This window comes from Larus michahellis, chromosome 9 (assembly GCF_964199755.1).
Source record: "Larus michahellis chromosome 9, bLarMic1.1, whole genome shotgun sequence".
Taxonomy (NCBI): Eukaryota; Metazoa; Chordata; class Aves; order Charadriiformes; family Laridae; genus Larus; species Larus michahellis.
In genome coordinates, this window is record NC_133904.1 from 46331901 (window position 1) to 46349537 (window position 17637).

At 43.7% G+C, this 17637-nt stretch overlaps 1 protein-coding gene across 1 annotated transcript; it reads right to left on the reverse strand.

Moving 5' to 3' along the window:
• Positions 1-1003: 1003 nt before the first annotated feature.
• Positions 1004-17580, reverse strand: LOC141748460 (heat shock factor protein 3). Its single transcript, XM_074600562.1, has 13 exons — positions 17379-17580; positions 16040-16148; positions 14230-14357; positions 11305-11429; positions 10340-10415; positions 9551-9612; positions 9029-9110; positions 8612-8745; positions 7520-7765; positions 6021-6126; positions 5489-5554; positions 4255-4321; positions 1004-3667 (listed from the first exon to the last, which is right to left on the reverse strand). The coding sequence occupies exons 1-13, from the start codon at positions 17496-17498 to the stop codon at positions 3336-3338; spliced, it is 1653 nt and encodes a 550-aa protein (XP_074456663.1). The 5' UTR covers positions 17499-17580; the 3' UTR covers positions 1004-3335.
• Between the last annotated feature and the right edge of the window lie 57 nt (positions 17581-17637).

Genomic DNA, 17637 nt, shown 5'->3' on the forward strand with positions numbered 1-17637 from the left:
TATGAAGGAAAACACTCCAGCTCTGGGAACAAAGATAACCACTAATGAAAAGCTTTCGTTAATCTTGTTTTCAACAGGTAACAGAGTATCCAAAAAACTTCTGGACTCTTACCAACTTAATGCCATTTCATCCTCCGGGACCTTCACGCAGCGCCCCATCGACCGCTCCAGGGGACTAAAGGGGACAGATGGTTCCTACACCATGGCGGTGCAGCTGAGGCCGTTCCAGAGTTTTCCATTAACCTTGTCCTAATCGCTTTCATCCTATCTTTCATCTTACTCTCCCTTTCACTTCCCATGGATTCACTTCAGTTCATTTGTGTTCACATAGACCTCAGACTACTCAGAGGACACCTCTGCTCCTCTGAGTAATGTCAGAGGATTCAAGGATTTGAAAGAGCAGTAGCATTTGTTTTGCTGAGCCTGGGGCACGGTGGTGATCTTTACAACTGCACTTTTTTGCACAACAAGTTCCTGAAGTTGCCATTTCACAGCACTCAATCCGTCATGACTTCCAGTTGTCAACTGGCGAGCTTTCCACCACAAGTCCATTTCTTGCTAGCACCCGATACCCAATATTTGAGCTTTTACATCACCACCTATGAAAAAAACACTCAATATCATGTTCCCTCACTGCTTAGATGTGAAGGCTGGCTCCCAGCAAGCTACGCACACATAGGCAATGAACATATGCCCAAAGCCAAGCTGGCCCGATACTGTCCGTGGTGGTCAGTCCCATTCCCACAAGCTTTGATTCCATGGCATGTTGAATATGGGTTAACAATAAACATAAACTTCCTTCTTGCTCAGGCTGACGGCTCTGAAAACAGGTGCCAGGCTAACCGTAGCATCTCAGTTCTTTTTGAACCAGCAGCACCTGCATAATGAGATTTCCCCCGGAGGGCATTAAAGCTGTCCTTTCTACAAAATTCGGTAAACAGGTTTGGGAAGCGTTGGCACACACAGGAACACACACAAAAAGAACGTACGAGAAACACAGTAATGGTTTTGCAATTTTGAGTTTAATTACTTCAGCATGTGGGTTTTTCTTGCTCTTCAGCCTTCCCCTTTCCTTTGCAATCTTTCTTAGGAAACTTGCATAAACAAACACTTTTCCTAGACCAGTACATACACCAGACACAGATGCACAAGTTTTTATTTGCAGTTTTCTCAAGCCTTGGTTTCTTAACTTCGGAAGAGAGAAAGTGTATTAAAAAACTATTACGCAATCAGATCAAATATCTGATGGTGAGATGCGCTGAGATCAGAGGACTCCATGATGGAAGAACATGACAGCAATCCATAACAGGAACTACACTTCGGTCTAACCTGTTCAGGAAGTCAGAGTTACAGAAGATCCGCCACTCAAAGAACCTCGCTGTCCGCGCTGTGCCATCAAAACAGCACAGGAGAAAAGTCTGTGTTTTTACTGTTTCGCTCTTGGCAAAATTGAGGCCTTTGGGAAGAAATGGAAAAAAAAAAAAAAGCAGAACCCAAGACAGATACACAATTCACTCATTTCCCTCTCTCCCTTTAGCTCACAAAAACTTGCGACTATTCAACTCTTTGTCTCAAGAAACAAGCAAAAGACAGACTAGAAAAGGCTAGAATAAGACATACTTGACAAAAGGCAATTCAAAGGATCCAAATATAAATGGCCACGAGGTTAAGGACAGTTACAGAAGCATGGGAATAAAAAGACACAGTGAGAGCATTGCACATACACACACACACACAGTAGCAAGACCCTCCTCTCCAACTCAAAAGATTGGCCAAGGAAGCACAAATCCAATTAAGCAAGGCCAGCACAGATAACGTGCATTACCTAGGAGGCTTCAGAATGTCAGATTTACTTGGATTCTTTAATATAAAAAAAAAAAAAATCTCAAAACTTATCAGTTCAGAAGCTTTGGAGAGAACAAAGCCTGTAGGTAGCCTGAATTCCTAAAACTGACAAAAATTTACAAGAAATTGCGCTGGTAGGAAGTATCATGTGATACTACACAATGGGTTTTCTGCCTGCCTCCAGGCCTCTTCTAACCCCAACAGTTTTGTATCACTACAGCAAATTTCAGGCTTGTGTGGGCTACTGGTAGACTGTTAGAAGAGTTGGTATCAGCGAAGCAGAACTTGCTGTTCCACTGACACCAGGGGCTGACGTCTACGTTACAGCTGCTCAAAGAAGTTAGGAAAACAGCGTGGAAAGGAATTTTGGGGAAAGGTTTTTTGATAAGGCAGGCACCATTTTTTGTAGTTCGCTCTCAAAGGATTCAAATGCATCTAGTTAATTTAGCTTTAAGATTCCACAAGCAGAAAATGCAGGAAGAAGTCAATATAGGGTACATACAGGGTCAGGCAGGTGCTGCAAGCAGAAGAGAAAAGTAGGAGAAGAGAAAAAGTAGTAGCTGCTCCAAGCAGAAAAGAAATCTTAATGTAATGTCCAACGTCAATGCAAGTTACCCCGTGACTCCTTTCTTTTTCCCCCCCCACTCTTATTTTAAGGGCAGCCGCTGAACTTTGCTAGACGTGAATCAGTTCTACTCAAAATTTCTGAGGACACATAACTTGTGAGCTAGGTGCAAGTTACCCTAGAAGAACTGCCATGCAATGTGCATGAGAACTCAGCGTTACGCAAGGTGGCAAGCACTTCCTACCACAACACCTACAATCCGTGGCAATGGATGCGTGTTAGCATGTTAAGAAGTAATATTCCACAGTTAAAATGTAATTTTCCATAGGAAAAATGTTCCCTGTACCTAGGAGCAAATCTAGGAGTACGAAAGTGATCTAAGCAGACGCAAACAATTGTAGCCACAAACTATTAAAAAAGAAATCTCAAATTAAAACCAAATTTAAGAAAAAATAAAAAAAATAAAAACTTACTTCCAAACAACTGACAAGCCACCTATTGAAACAGGCTCTCAGAAAGTGTAAAACCCATGTTTAAAATATTACACGCTACATTACTACCCAGCTAATAATAATAATAATAAAAACACAACAAAAAACCCCAGCCAAACTTTACAAACAGGATACAAACAGATTTCCTTTTGCAATAAGGATACTGGATAAAAAGTTACGGAATACGCTGTGGTATGTTTTCAGGGAGGTTATTCTTCCCCTCCGCCCAGTGCCTTCACTCCCACCAGCTCTTGTTTGGAGCTTGTTTTCAGTTTTTCCAGATGTGCTCTTTGCTTCTAGAAAGAGAACTTTCTTTTTTCTATACAGAATACGACACCCGGGAAGCAGGTGAGGAGAGAGGTCAAACTTCTCGCCGATCCATTTCTTCGTTATCTATTTCACACCACTAAGCCAGTTACAGATGTCACGTGAGTTCAAGACGTTTCTATCTCAGAGGCCTCTTCTATGAAGTTAGCAACAGGGCTGAGGAGCAAGAGTGGAAACAGTTTATACTCTCCATTCCCATCTTCCGAGAGGAGAGGTGGATCACCCATTCCCAGAGCATCCAGCGGCTCAGCCTGGCTTGCTGGAGCTGCTAGTGGCAAGACACTTTCACCATCCGACGGAGGATGAAGAGCAGGTTTCTCCTCCAGGGGGGGCAGCAGAAGGTCTTTTGGATCCTCTATCTTCCCTGCAGCTTCGCTCGAAGGTAGTTCTTCAAATAATGAAAGCAGAGGGTTGGCCCTGTACTGTATCAGCTGCATATCTGAGGGAAAACAAACAGTTTAAACTCCAGGCTCCCGTGTCACATAAGCGAAGGCTCTTATTCAAGACAAGGACAACTGGAAAGGCTGCTTCAAAACTTGGTTCACTAAAGAAAACCATACAGCTGAGCTCTGACAGACTACATCCACAGCTGCAAGAGGGGAGCTCAGGCTCCTGTGTCTGTTAAGATCAGTGTCTGAAGCACACTCCAAGCCCCCAACACACACGGCATACAACAGCAACACTGAAGTAGTAAAAATGAGTAGCACTGCATTTTGGGGGGTTGTGGCCCATATAGGAGATACTTCCACAAGGACATTTGCAGTTCTGCTCCCCATTGTGGCACTCTGTCATGTATAGGAAAAGGAAACGGTTAACACCAAACATGGGGCACAGGATGGATGGGGCCTCCCAAGGTTGAGGCATAGCTTCATCGAGATCAGTGAAACATCCCAGTCTTCACAAAAATTTTAAGCCCCAACCAAAGGAGGAGATAAAGCATAGTACAGGCTACAAAAATTCCACTTCAACACACAGTTTTGGAAGAGTCTGGAACTGCCACAGCTCTCAGCGTTCCTTCCTGCCCACCTTTGCTTCCTGCAGTTTCTCTCTCACTCGCTCCCAGATCTTCGGTGCTCTCTGCCAAGTTTGCAATCTGAAGCAAAACGGACAGAGAGTAAGACAGAAAGCTTAACAACAACAACAACAAAATCCAAGTCTTCACTGGCTGGTTAACAAAATTAAAGGCGAAAGGAAGAGGGAAGCGCAATGAACCAGTTGACCAAGGAGCCCATAGTTGCACATGAGGGTCAGCAAACAGGAGCTCTCAAAAGAAGGTACGGTGAAATACAGACAAATGAAAGCCAAACAAGCTTCCGACTAGCAAAGATTTATTTTACCAAACCAGAAGCTTTATTTCAGTCTGTCTTGTTGGAATAACACTGTGAAACTTGATTTCATCAATACAATTATATTTTGCAAGCACTGCTTGAAAACAGCTGCATATTACCTCAGTTGTGCTCTAAGCTCTTATGACTGGGAAGTCCTAGTTTAAATATTATTTCAGGACTACAAAATAAATGAAATTTGAAAAGTTTTTACGTTTTTGTTTGTTTGTTTTTTTTTAAACATGAGTCAATTTTAGGAACTGGACCAAGAAAAGTAAATTTGCACTGGGCTTTTGCATGTCGTATGAGGAAATTCCATACACCCATGTTCAGAATAAGTACAGTATATTGCATTATATTTTTCATTTAATACTTTTCTTTCCATCTTCAGACAGGCTGAAGACAGTCTCATCTGAACTATAACCCCAGACCTAGTTATTACTTGGCTAAAAGACATCATGGGAATCCCTGAGGCTAGGAAGAACAAGCCAAGAAACTGTTCTCACGTACTTAGACCAAAAAAAGACAAGATTTCTACCTTCCTCATTCTAAACAGAAGATACAGAATAAATATGAAAAAAGATTTCCTCAATATAGACACCTGATTCAACAAACACCAGTTTGTTTCCCTCTTCCTTATGTTCTCAGGTATATTCAGAAAGCAAAGAACGTGTTATTCAAAGCAAAGTGACTGTTTAAATCAGCCCACTGTATCACTGCAGCTAGGAACATGGTTTGAAATTATCTTGGGAACCCTCTTAAATTCACATATGCCAACAGGGATAGCTGAAAACATTAAATCAGCAGGACTAGATAAAAGGGCAGTTTCGTTTTGTGCTATCGGTCCAGTCCCTCCCCTCAAACTGCATCAGTCAAAATTCAGTGCTCAACATCATACTAATTGTCCCCAACATAGAAGCAAATCTTACTCTTACATTTTCCATGCCAGGGGAAGTTTCCATCAAGTTCATATCCAGGGCTGGCAGCTCAGGATTAAGTGTCTGCAAATAAAAACAGGCAACGTGTAAGGTCCTTAAAACAAATCTTCAGAGAGCTCCTGAAAAGCAGGCAGGGTCCAGCGCACCGCTCCGTCCACTCAAGCTCAGGGAAGGTGGCTCCTCCACAGGCCTACAGCAATAAGCTTTCGACCTGTGGCAGTAAACTGAGGCCACAGGGGAAGAAAAGGACACGCTATTTCCCAGGAATTCCAGGATAATCAGGATAAAGGCTTGAGAAGGAGAAGAGTCCAATTTTTTTCCTCTTAAGTTATGTGTAACAGAAATACTAAATGAACTGAAAAAGGCTCTCAATGTTACCTCGTATATTGTTAGACTCTATCCACAACTATTTGCTTTTCAGGATTTTTCCCTCTCTTTTGCCTGTTACAACATGGAATAAACCAGTAAAATTTCATACTGCAACCTACTCAGCATTTTTCAGAAATCAGAAAGTGAAGAGACAACTCACATCGCTGAAAGCTTCAGAACCAAAGTTATACTGCTTCCCAGATAACATTGCTTGAAGTTCTTCAAGGCTGGCATCAATGCAATTAAGAAAATCCTGAATTTCTTCCCTAAAAAAGACAAAAGGATACAGCGCTGTAAGAAACAGCTGGCAGTTAGGGCCTTCGTTTGCACCACAGGGCAGGAAAAACCCTTAGTAAAATGATGTGCTGACCCCTCGGGAATTACGGCTGCGGGGCAAGGTGAGAGCCAGACTAGGCTGCTCACAATCCAGAACAGTTTATTGCCAAATGAACGAAACCACACTCCTGTATCGCTTTTCACGGTCCAACTCTTTGAAGTACAGGTACACGGAAGACTATCTGAACAGCACGGATAATCATAGCTATCATATCAAAAAGCAGTTCCTCCTTCCATACCTACTTCCTCCTTCATTTTAATATCTTTTGAATGTTCTCCGATCCCAGCCTATACACCAATACTTGTTTAAACTAAGGGGTGATGGCGTTCACCTGGGGACAATAAATGATAAGCAAAGGGCTGGAAATAATCTGGATCTGAAGGAACACTACCTATTCGGAAACATCAGACCGTTGCCAATTTGTACGCATTTCCAAGGACCGTGGGCAGGATACGAGGGGCAGTGAATGAAGTGGAGAGGAAGCTGCACACACGGTGCCAGTACTGAACTTCTCCATGTGCTGCAAGCTACCTCCTACGCTGGAATACTCGGCTACAAGCAGAGAGTTCCAAGGCATTGCCTCACAGTTTGCAGCGTGGATGAGGCAAGATATTCCAGGGCCTTCAGATTACACAGAGGGCTGTGACACATCATCTCAGTACTTCCTACCCGAAGGTAACCACAGCAGAAGAGCCGTCAGCAGAAAGAACCAGTTTGTTCCTTGATCTGGCTCAGCCTGCAGCCACACGAATGACGGCACCGCCAAAGCTGAGGGGCCAGCGCAGAGCTGGGAACTGCTAAAGCAGCCACGCCGCCGAGCGTGAAACCACAGCCCGCGCGACTGCGACCCTCTGGTGAGGCTCATCTGACAACGAACCTTTGCAAAAATGAGGGGCCAAGAAAGGAAGCAACAGCAAAACAACATCAGACTACCCTCGATACAAATCCATATCCAGTTCGAAGAAACAAACCAGCGCGTGGTGCCCTCCTGAAATCACTACCCCTGATCTTTGGGAGCACTTGGAAATGCCAGCAGTTGGCAACACAAGGGCTGATGTGACAGGCTGACCTCACCAATCCTCACACTGCCGCATCAGACGTCAGGCACACTTATTATCAGAGATGTCACAAGATGAACGTGCCCTGCTTTTACTGTATGATGTTAACACTTGTCTTTGTCAAGACCTACTATCAAAGGGGCAGAAATTTCAGTTCATCAATGACATTTTAAAAGCTAATTCACTATGTTCTGCTAAACACATCCGATGCGAAGATCCCACAAGATGACGACAGCATAACAGCTTCCAGAAACGAGTTAATACCTGTCCAGTAAAGGATCATTTTGGTTTCCAGAGTTGTTCTCGTTCAGGATGGAGTCAATCACTGACACAGGGTCCTCTGGAGCATTAGGCTGCGCGGTATGGAGTTCCACAGCAGCATTTTCCATTTCACTGGATTTACTGACATCATTTATATGAACTGGTGGGATAGGTTCTGCACAACTTAACTCACTTGGCTGTGATACTTGGCAAATAGGTAAGCCAGGATCCAGAGCTGCCTGCGTCTCTCTAGAATAGGACCCAAAGAGAAACAACACACAGGAGAATTCATTAACTGTATCACTACTCATTTCCAGTTTAGTATCCCAAACCTTAATAGCTTACAAAGTCAAGCCAGTCAAAGGTTCAAACAACCAACCGGTCTGTAGAAAAAGAAGAAAACTACCTTCCTAGAGGCAGAAGAAGAATCTTTTACTACAGGTCACACAGATGGCATGTATTAGAGCAAAACACCCTATTTTGTCCGGCCAAAAGCAGCAAAATAGTATATGGAAATTAGGGAGGAGGGAAACCCCTAACGTTGTGTCTCTGGAAATAAAAGTTTCCAAATTGGTCCGTGTTTCACTCTGGATGTTAACAAGTAAATGGGTTTTCACAAGAATCTGATGCCACACGACAGAATGCCTTCCCTTCAGTTACACCTAGCATAATATTAGCTAGAGTAGTACTGAAACTGGAGATAAAACTATACATCTTGGTTGGTTTGTTACTAAACACATTTTGGATGGTTTATTAGTAACCTACACATGCATTCAGGTCCCTGTTCAGTCGAGAAGTTAAGTACGTGCTTATTTGTTGAAGAGACAGAAACGCCTCAGCAAATTAACCTTCAAGTGCCGATCAGCTTGGTAGGCTTCAGGCACTCCTGAAGAGACAAGAGCTCTTAAAAAGCTTTGCTGACCACGACCAATGCTTCAGGCTGTAAAAAAGACAGCCCGCAAACAGGCCTGTCACGCACAAATAAGTAAAAGTTCCAGAGAGGCTGTTTCCCACAATTCTTATGGATCACGTACACTAACATAACTACCTAGTTAACAACCTAAGCATAAATACTTCCACATCCTTTGAACATACCTGCCTCTGCCACTTGTGTGTGCTACAGCAAGGAGACCATCGGTGGCATTTTCCAGGGTATCAGTGATATCTCGAATGATGAGACCTGTACCATTTCCATCCTCATCATCTGCGTTATGTTCAGAAAAAGCCATCTGCAGGATACAGCAAACACAAGGAGTAAACCAAGAGGTCGGACTTTTTTTGATGTTGAAGTTCCATTCTTCTTGCAGCTTCTCTTCCCTGTTCAGATTTCATCTATGACTAGCTGCACTGATTTGCATGATTTTACAGATGGAGAAATGCTTTAAAGCTGCCCGTTTCAAAATGGAGTGCATTTGATTGGAACATCAGGGTATTAATAGCTATAGGGAAGACTTCGAGATCACCGTCTATCATCCTGTTCAACCCATTGTCTCTTTCCCTGGGAAGACTTACTGCTTGGCCACTCTCCACAGGGATGCGAACATACTGACGGCTGTATTTGGAAGGTGAAGCACCTGCAGCATCCGTTAGAGACCTGAGACAGAATACGGCTTTAGTGTGTAGTTCCACAGTAAGAAGCTGTAGCAATGCCAAATACGTGCAGAAACGGTAAGAACAATCATTCTTCCACTTCTAAGAGAACTGGCTTTTGGAAATGTTTCTTAGCAAGTGTTTCTTAGCAAATGTTTCTTAGCACTGCAGACAGGCTGCATTCTAAACATGCTTTTAGTTTTCAGTAAGTCAGTCACTTTTGCACATTTTGAAAGAGTTACCATTTCTGATAAACGTGCCCTTCGAAATTTAAAATGTACAGTATATCCTCTTCCCACCCATTTTTTTTTAGTGGTAAAGTTCAAGTTTGAATATACAAGTGATAAAAATATTCTTCATACACTTCAAGTATCTTGCTTCTAGAAGCTGATTTATCCCTATAATTCACATCTGACACTGATTTGTGACCTATCCGGTAATTACCTTTTCCTTTTGACCCCAACAATATAATTTCCTCGCATCAAACTTAGTATAAATTGAAGAATCTAAAAAGGAAAAACAAAAAACCAAAACAAGGTGGTCAGTATAGCAATCCTAACAATAAATTACTAGTTCAGATAGGTAAGTTAGAAATCCATTTGTGCTCGTGTCTTAAAAAACCAAAATGATAGTTACAAATGGCATTGAAAAGTGATCCCACTTGGACAGGTTTGGGTTTTGTTGGGTGTTTTTTTGTTTGTTTGTTTGTTTATTTAAATGTAATATAACACCACAAGTCACTAGAGGATTCCAGACTAGAAACAGCTGAGGGACAAACAAGAGAAAATTTATTCCAGTGCAGAAGCTTCTGTAGTTTCTGGGTTCCAAGTTGACTTTTGGAGTGGTCTAAGTATGTCTTGGTCCAAGATCTTTCACAAACTCCATTCCACGTGCCTGCAATCTCTTGTTTTAGGCTCCTGTTACCATGCACTGCCTCCAGCCCCACGCTTACCCCAGGTACGTTTGATTTACTGATTTCTCTCCAAATAAGATTCACTGAGATTTCAAACTCATCGAAATTCTTTTCACTACGACTTTTCCTTAGTATTTTGCTCGCAGTTCTTTGCTGCGCTACTTCTGGGACACTCAGGAACTGTGAACATTTTCTTTATGCTGTATTAATATAGCCTGTTCAGCTCTGTGTCATTTGTCATTCTACATAAGCAAAGAATGCCATCAAGTATCACAGAGGCAGGAGTAAGGATGGTAGCACTGAAGATGCTGCAATGGTACCTTAGACAGCAGCTTCTGTTGTTGACTGTGCTTCTGCCTTAGAACTGCCACTTCTTTCCACAGGGCCTTATTTTCTCTGCAATGCAGAATAAATCAGAAGACAGAGGATGAACAGAGTTTACTTTATATGCTTTAGTTTTACAGCTTTCAAACTTTCACAGTACCTTGCAGGACCAGTGGCAACACTCCTTGCGTGGACAACTACCATTCGGTTAATTCAATCCACTAGTAAGAACTCTGGGTTAAATTAACTCCATTTGCTATCAGGCAGGACCAAACACTCACTAATAAGGACATTCTCACCCTCCGCTGCTCCATCAATAATCTTGTTATGAAGTATTCCTTCAAAGCCTCAAAGCCTTAGAATAAGGACTTGGTGTTTAGAAACACACTGAGCGTAACACAGACCACCTCAAAACAGTTCCAAAGTTTGTGTTTGAGATTTTTTTTGTTTGGTTTTTTTTTTTTCATTTTTTTTAAAGGAACAGAGGGAGTGGAGTGAAGGTATCTCCCGAACTTCGGTTGATATCTACTTGCATACCAATGATCTGAATTAATTACCAGTGCCTATACAAAAAGGATCTGAGAGAAGAGAAATGAGGATGTGCAAAGTCTGCTTCCAATTAGAAAGAAAACCAAAGACTAATTCTCGCTAACTGCATCTAACCCTGTTTTGTGTTCAAAAAAGGAAATACTTTGATCACCCTAAAAAACTACTAAGGTAATGGAAACCAACATGAAATCCCAAGACAGTCAACAAACTCCCAGTCTTAATCTCTGGTCTGCGACTGAATTATAAAAACAAACAAGATTCAGAATGTCATGTGGGGTGGAATGGGGATTCTTAGGAAAAGAGTATAGCTTCACCTGTTTCCAGTTCAAATGAAACCCACATTTAGAGTCAAGCTCCATTAGATATAAGTAACGTTCAATGTTTAAGTGCCTCTGAAACAGATGGAGTCTACCTCCTCATGTTAGCCAGCCTGACATCCATGTTGTTCTGCTGCTCTCTCATTTCCTGGACTTCAGAGAGTACTTTGTGCAAATCCTCTGTGCAGACCTTGAGATCCTCAGTTCTTACTGCAGATACCTAAAACAGGACGAGATTACACATGCTTTACTATGAACAGTGCCTTGCATACTCCTTTCTACAGGAACAGTGTAGCTAGTCTGTAGAAGAACAGGTACAAGCTCCATTAAAAGATTAGGTAACACTATAATTCTTATGTATCACAAAACACTGCAATAGCTATAGATGACCGTCCTTAGGATAGTCTACACTGTCCTAAGTATGAAAAAAAAACCCAAGATGTCAATGGAAACACAAGATCACCACTTTGTATGAGTAGACAGTAGATTCACCACTCCAATTCATGACAAAAACCTACCACTGACTGAAAATGGCCTTCCCTAGAGGGTTCTTTGACAGGTCTGGTGACAGCTTGCCCTCTAGTGTCACAGCAAGACACCAGCCAAAACCAAACCAGAATTGATAATGGAGTAAGAATGAGATGATCATATTTCTTTTAGGTGTGCGTAAATCTGCCAGCACAGGAGTAACAAATTTCCATTAAGTTACAGGGAAGGGGTGGAGGGGGGAAAAAAAAAAAGAAGAGAGAAGAGGAGAGAGGAGAAAAAAGGAGGTATCGAATTAGATGCATCCTATCCGATCTGAAAATTTGTCCCACACCAACTAAATTGCAGATTCCTACCCTGGTGTTTCCCCTATTACCTTTCTGCTCAGTGACATTCCAAAATTATGGAATGTCTCCAGAAAGGCAGAGTCCAAACTGTTCTCCTGCCCACAGCAGAATCCATGAACGCCACCTCTTCAAATGATGACGGAGGAGTCATCAGAAAGCAAAAAGCTCCCTTTCTCCTCCCCGCACTTCCATATTCAAAATTTCCCCAATTCCCTCAGCAGCTCTCTCTACGGTGGTGGCACTGATGACTAACATACAATTCAGAATTTTGGAAAAAGACAGGCCTGGTGCATCACACGTCTGAATGACATGTCCAGGTTTTGTGGGCATAATTTTAAAAACCATTTAGCCAAATACTGACCATCATTGAACCAAACGGAGCTGCACCAGAGAGCCACCAGATGTCCCTTCCCACCCACAGCACACTATGGTTTTGCTTATTATTCTACTAAATTCCAAGGGGGAAGGTGAAAGCATGCGGGATTGGCCCGCTGAAGTGCTAGATAGCTTCCACGCATGTTGGCTCACAGATCCCCTTTTTCCCCGCCAAGGAGAAGGGAATGGTCAGAAATGGACCTACGGTGTTATAAAATAACATCCCATCACTTCATGATGAAACAGAACGAAAGAACTAACGACTTTCTTAACATAAACCAGTGTTACAAAGGATGGACTGAATGGCATGACAGTTCTCTCTCTGTCTACATTTTTAGCTGCTTCACTATTTGTTGCAGATAAAAGCTTATGCTAAAGTACATGAGCTGTATCCCAAATGGAATTCACGGCCATCTGATTTCTCTCTGTGGGGAAGACGCCCAAAAGATGCAGACAGCAAGCGGGGATTTCCAATGCAAGTCAGTCTACCTCCAAAAAAAAGGGCGAAACAAAAACATTCTGCCGAAGTGCAAGGAATTGCTCTCTTCAGAGTCTCTAACTAGATAATCGGGATGTCAAGACTGATGCACGCCAGCAGCACCACACTAAAAGGGAGTAAATAAAGGAAATCCTGCATTCAAACTCGCATTCCTGTTAGCAGCTTGAAATCTAGTTTACAGCAAGTACTGAATGACTCCATTCCAGACAGTAAAAGAGCAGGAAAAAGTAATGGATGTTTTGCAAAGAAATCACTAACATTTCCTGTGCAACAAAGAACGTTTCCCCAAACTATTTGATAGTTTCATATGAACATCCTTGGCACTAACTAGAGCTTTTGTCTTTCCAGCTAGACTACTCCACCCAGCGCAACACTCCTGGGATCCATGATGCCATACATAACACCGGCAGCTGAGCGCCCCAACATACCAGCAAGCGAGGCGTGCAAGCCAAGACAAGTTAGCGATTACGGCATCTGGGAAGAGCACAGGCTTGAGTCAGAGAAGCAACTGCACAACTATTATTTCATGAATTGTGATCCTGAGCAGAGACAGCTCAGTGAAAAATCAATCAAAACACAATTGTGACTCTCAAGCCGACCCTGTGCTTTTATTAACTTGGGCAACGTCGCTGCCACATTATGACATTCTAAAGAAAAGATTCTGCGGTTCAAATGTCAACATGATGTATCATGATACACTCTTTCATTGGCAGTCAGGATATTATGGGCTGTAATGTGCCAATAGAGGATAAATATCCATGCAGAAACAGGTCAGACAAGGCCTGAACATACAAAAGCAAACTGGAAAGCACTAATGAAGAGGTAGCTTAGGGGCAACACCGTTCTGGAGGAATGAGGTAATTTATACACACTTGCCCAAATTAACTGATTACTGATGCCCTTGTTAATTTTCAGTGAGCACCAAATGGGTACGTATTTACTTTTACTTCTTTCACTTCGTGACTCTTTCCAACTCTGCTACGCTGGCAGGACTGAAGACCGCGCTAAGCTCTAACGGGATATATAAACTCTCTGTGGAAAAAGAGCTGTAGTTTGACAGCTCTGAAGAACATGGTCCTACTCCAGTACATTGCTAAACAGCAGCAGGGTGTGTTTTGTCTAAGAGCTGGCACCAGGAGGCCAAGCCAAGCGTTAGCCTGGCATTCAGGAGGGAGTTACAAAGGCTTGCATCATGATGCATAACCTTGGTTCCCATGGAATTTGTTGGCTGTAAAGTGTTTGAAACCCCCAGACACGCTCTTGACAAGCTACTTTTCATAACAAAGTGAAGTAAATACACGCTTAGACTGTACCTTGCGCTTGATGTTTTCCAGTAAATGTGCCTTCCCTTGCTTGAAGAAAGGGTGCTGGAACTCAATGATTGAGCTTTTGTCTGCTGTAATCATACCATTTTCCAGAGCAATCACCTTCCTGAAACCATCTGTGGAGAGGTATTAACAAAGTCATTTCTTTCAGTGCAAAGCTGACTGTTACAACACATAGCTAAAGAAAACCCCAAGGCTACTGAAATACCTACAGTACTGCAGTCACGGGAAGCAGAAGCTATGAAAAATAGCCAAAGTAGCTTTTCTTTGGTGCTCAATGATTTGAGTGCTTCGATCCTCGTAGCTAAAGAACACATCCACAATACCATCAAATGGCCTTGCAGGTTGAACAAACAGCACGCATGGCAGAGGCCAGCTAGTGTCCGTAAGCAGGACAGTGATGTCCAAATAATCACAGAAGTTGCGTTAGAAATGAGATTTATTAGGACATCTTGAATAAAACCTTGTCCCAGTGGAAGCAGTGGAGCGGTGCACCTTCCCTTTCATTCCTATAATCCCAGACAACTACATATCAAAACAAATGCCGTCATGTACCACCAGGGTCTACAGAATAAAGTAAGGAAGAGAAATTAGTTCTCAGCCTATGCAAACACATGCACACAGAGTACTTTCTCCATACCAGGCTGCCTGCCTGAAGAGAGACATTGCCAGCTCTATCTCCGTCACTGCTTCAAGTACCACAGGGTAGATAGAGAACACAGTTGACAGACCAAATCATATCTCCCCTCGTTCAAGTTTTTCACATAGTTAATGTATTCTAGTTTCACTGTGCCCCAACAGTGCTACCATTAGAAAACTTTACTCGAAGCTAGGATAGGTCCAGCAAGAAAAGGCCATCGCGCTGCATGTCTCCATAGGAATATCTGCATTTTAGCGTTTACCCTTGCTACGAGGCATCTGTCAATTGTTTGTTCGCATTATCCTTTGACACTCAAGTGATGGAGTCTCAACATTCAACACAAATGGCAACATCCACCCTGTGTCAAGGGGCTAAATGTATGCTTTCTCTCTCATGCCTGACAAAATCTAAATAGGCATCGGCTAGAGAGACCAGGGAAACCTACTGGGCAAGGACAGAGAGCTCCTCTCCCTTACTCCAAATGGAAATTTTAAATAAGGCGGCCATCTTCTACGCAGTTTGTACCTTCACCCAGCCCATAAGCTATCTGCTGCAAACCAACTATTTTTGCTGTGTGTTGCAGGCCCCCCCATCGTACCGTACCTCTGAACAACCACCTCACTCCAGCTTCTTTGCCTGTACAAGCTGTACGTGTGTTATACAGTGGATGCTACATGATGCCCACAAGTCAAGCACGGAAAACACGATGAGAAACTTAGTCCAACTCGATCCATCAGTGTGACTAATCTTGTTTCAACACAGCAACGCAAGCAACAGCATGATCTAGGCGTTTTTTTTCATAAACTAGATGCATAGGTGTAGATACAGCCTTTGTTCCTCCAGCTAGGCATAAGTTTGCTGTTACCATTACCATACTACTGGAGCCCAGTGAACTCTACCCAAGCTTTAGGCACCAGCACAGGAAACAACATTTTTACAGTCTTGCTCAAAAGGACTCAGAGCTGAAACACAAGGAACAAAGACTATGCCAAGCTCTACTGTTATTCTTTTCTTTTGCAAACTAAACTCAAGACCAGACTTCAGGTTTTCAGGGATGAAAGACCTGCCAAGTCAATTGATTTGCTTAAAGAAATTCAAATTGATGCCAAGTAGCAATGAACTTGGCAGAAACAATATGTAATAACAGATGATGCTTACACATGTTAAGCTGTCGTATGAAGCTGGAGATATTGTTGTGTTTGAAGTACTTGGGGAGTAGCTCCTTGGCAAACCTCTGCTCATCCAGAATGCAGAAGTTCTCACCATTCTAGGAAATAAGTAAAAGTAACAGTTAGAGAACAAGCACAATTTTTCCAAGGTGTTGCTCATAAGTCAAGACTGTAAATCAACAGACACAGTTCCTACAACAGGGAAGGGCAAAACACTGAGCAGAGGGAATTGTCTGTGTGAGCACTTCTGAATTCTTGGAACTGCACTAAAAAGTTTGAATCCAAAAATACAGTTACATGAAACATTTCTATCGAACGGGAGATATTTATTTTTTTTCAAGCCTTGAAGTTTTGACCTTAATCCAAAGAAAAACAGTGCTAAAATCCCACATATTTGCTGCTCTTCATCCACAAGAAACATAAATATTGCCCAAGCACAATAGAATTCATGCCACTAGAGGGCTTTTATCTCCTTGATCAGAGTTTGTCCAGCTCCTGACGAGATTCTTCCATTGTATGTACTATGTCACCACTAAAAATAGCCAAGTAACATTGCAGAGTAACTAAAAGTTCAGACAACGCAACCCCGCAGCAACAAACGGTAACTGTGACACCCGCAGTTTCAGATTTATCATATTCTCAAGTTCAAACTTCCCAAAACCTGTCAGCTCTTTGTATCGTTTTTATGCCGTTCACAACGAGAACAAAAATAGTATGTTTCTTTTCATCTTTGCCTCTGTAAAGGCGAAACCTCTGAAAAAAAGTCGGGTAAATCCTACGGATTTAAAAACGACCCGGGACAAAAATCAACTTGTGTCAGATGTCAGACCAGTTTGTGGATATTTGTCACGTCCTACGCCTGAAGACACACCGGACCAACCAGGCCCGCCTTCTTAATTTCAGGAAGAAAAAAACCCACAAATATTCAAAGTTAATTACTTCTTGAAGTGCCTTTCCTACCGAGCGTCACCACTTTGAGCTCATTACACGGAGTTCCGAGATTTTAACGCTCCGCTGCGCGATGCCGGGTCGCTTTGAGCCGTCACGCGTGGTCCCCGCGCAGGCAGCAGCATCCCCCGCCCCGGGGGCGCCGGATACCGGGTACTCGCCCTCCCCGCCAGGCCCCCCCGCCCCTTTCTCACCTCCCGCCCCCCGCACCGGGGGCACCGGGTACCCGCCAGGCCCCGCCGCCCCCGCCCCACCTCCCGCCCCCCACAGCGGGGCCGCCGCCGCCCCCTCCCTGCCCACAGAGCCCCGCAGCCCCGGTCGGGCCTTCCCCGCGGGCCGCCCCGGCCCCGCCGCCACCGCCCCCCGCCGGCCGCCCTCACCCTGCTCCAGCAGATGACGTCGTCGCTCTGCGGGTCCTCCACCAGCGCCCAGAGCTTGGCCAAGAAGCCGGGCACCGGGGCGGCGCCGGGGGCGGCGGGCAGCGCCGGCCCTTCCCGCATCCTCGGGCCGGGCCGCGCTCCCGTGCAACGGGCCGGGGCAAGAGGGCGGGCGGGGCGGGGGACGGCAACCGTGACGCTGCGCGGGGGCGTTGCCTCCGGCTCGGAAAGCCCCGCTCATTGGTGCGTGCCGCCTTGGCCC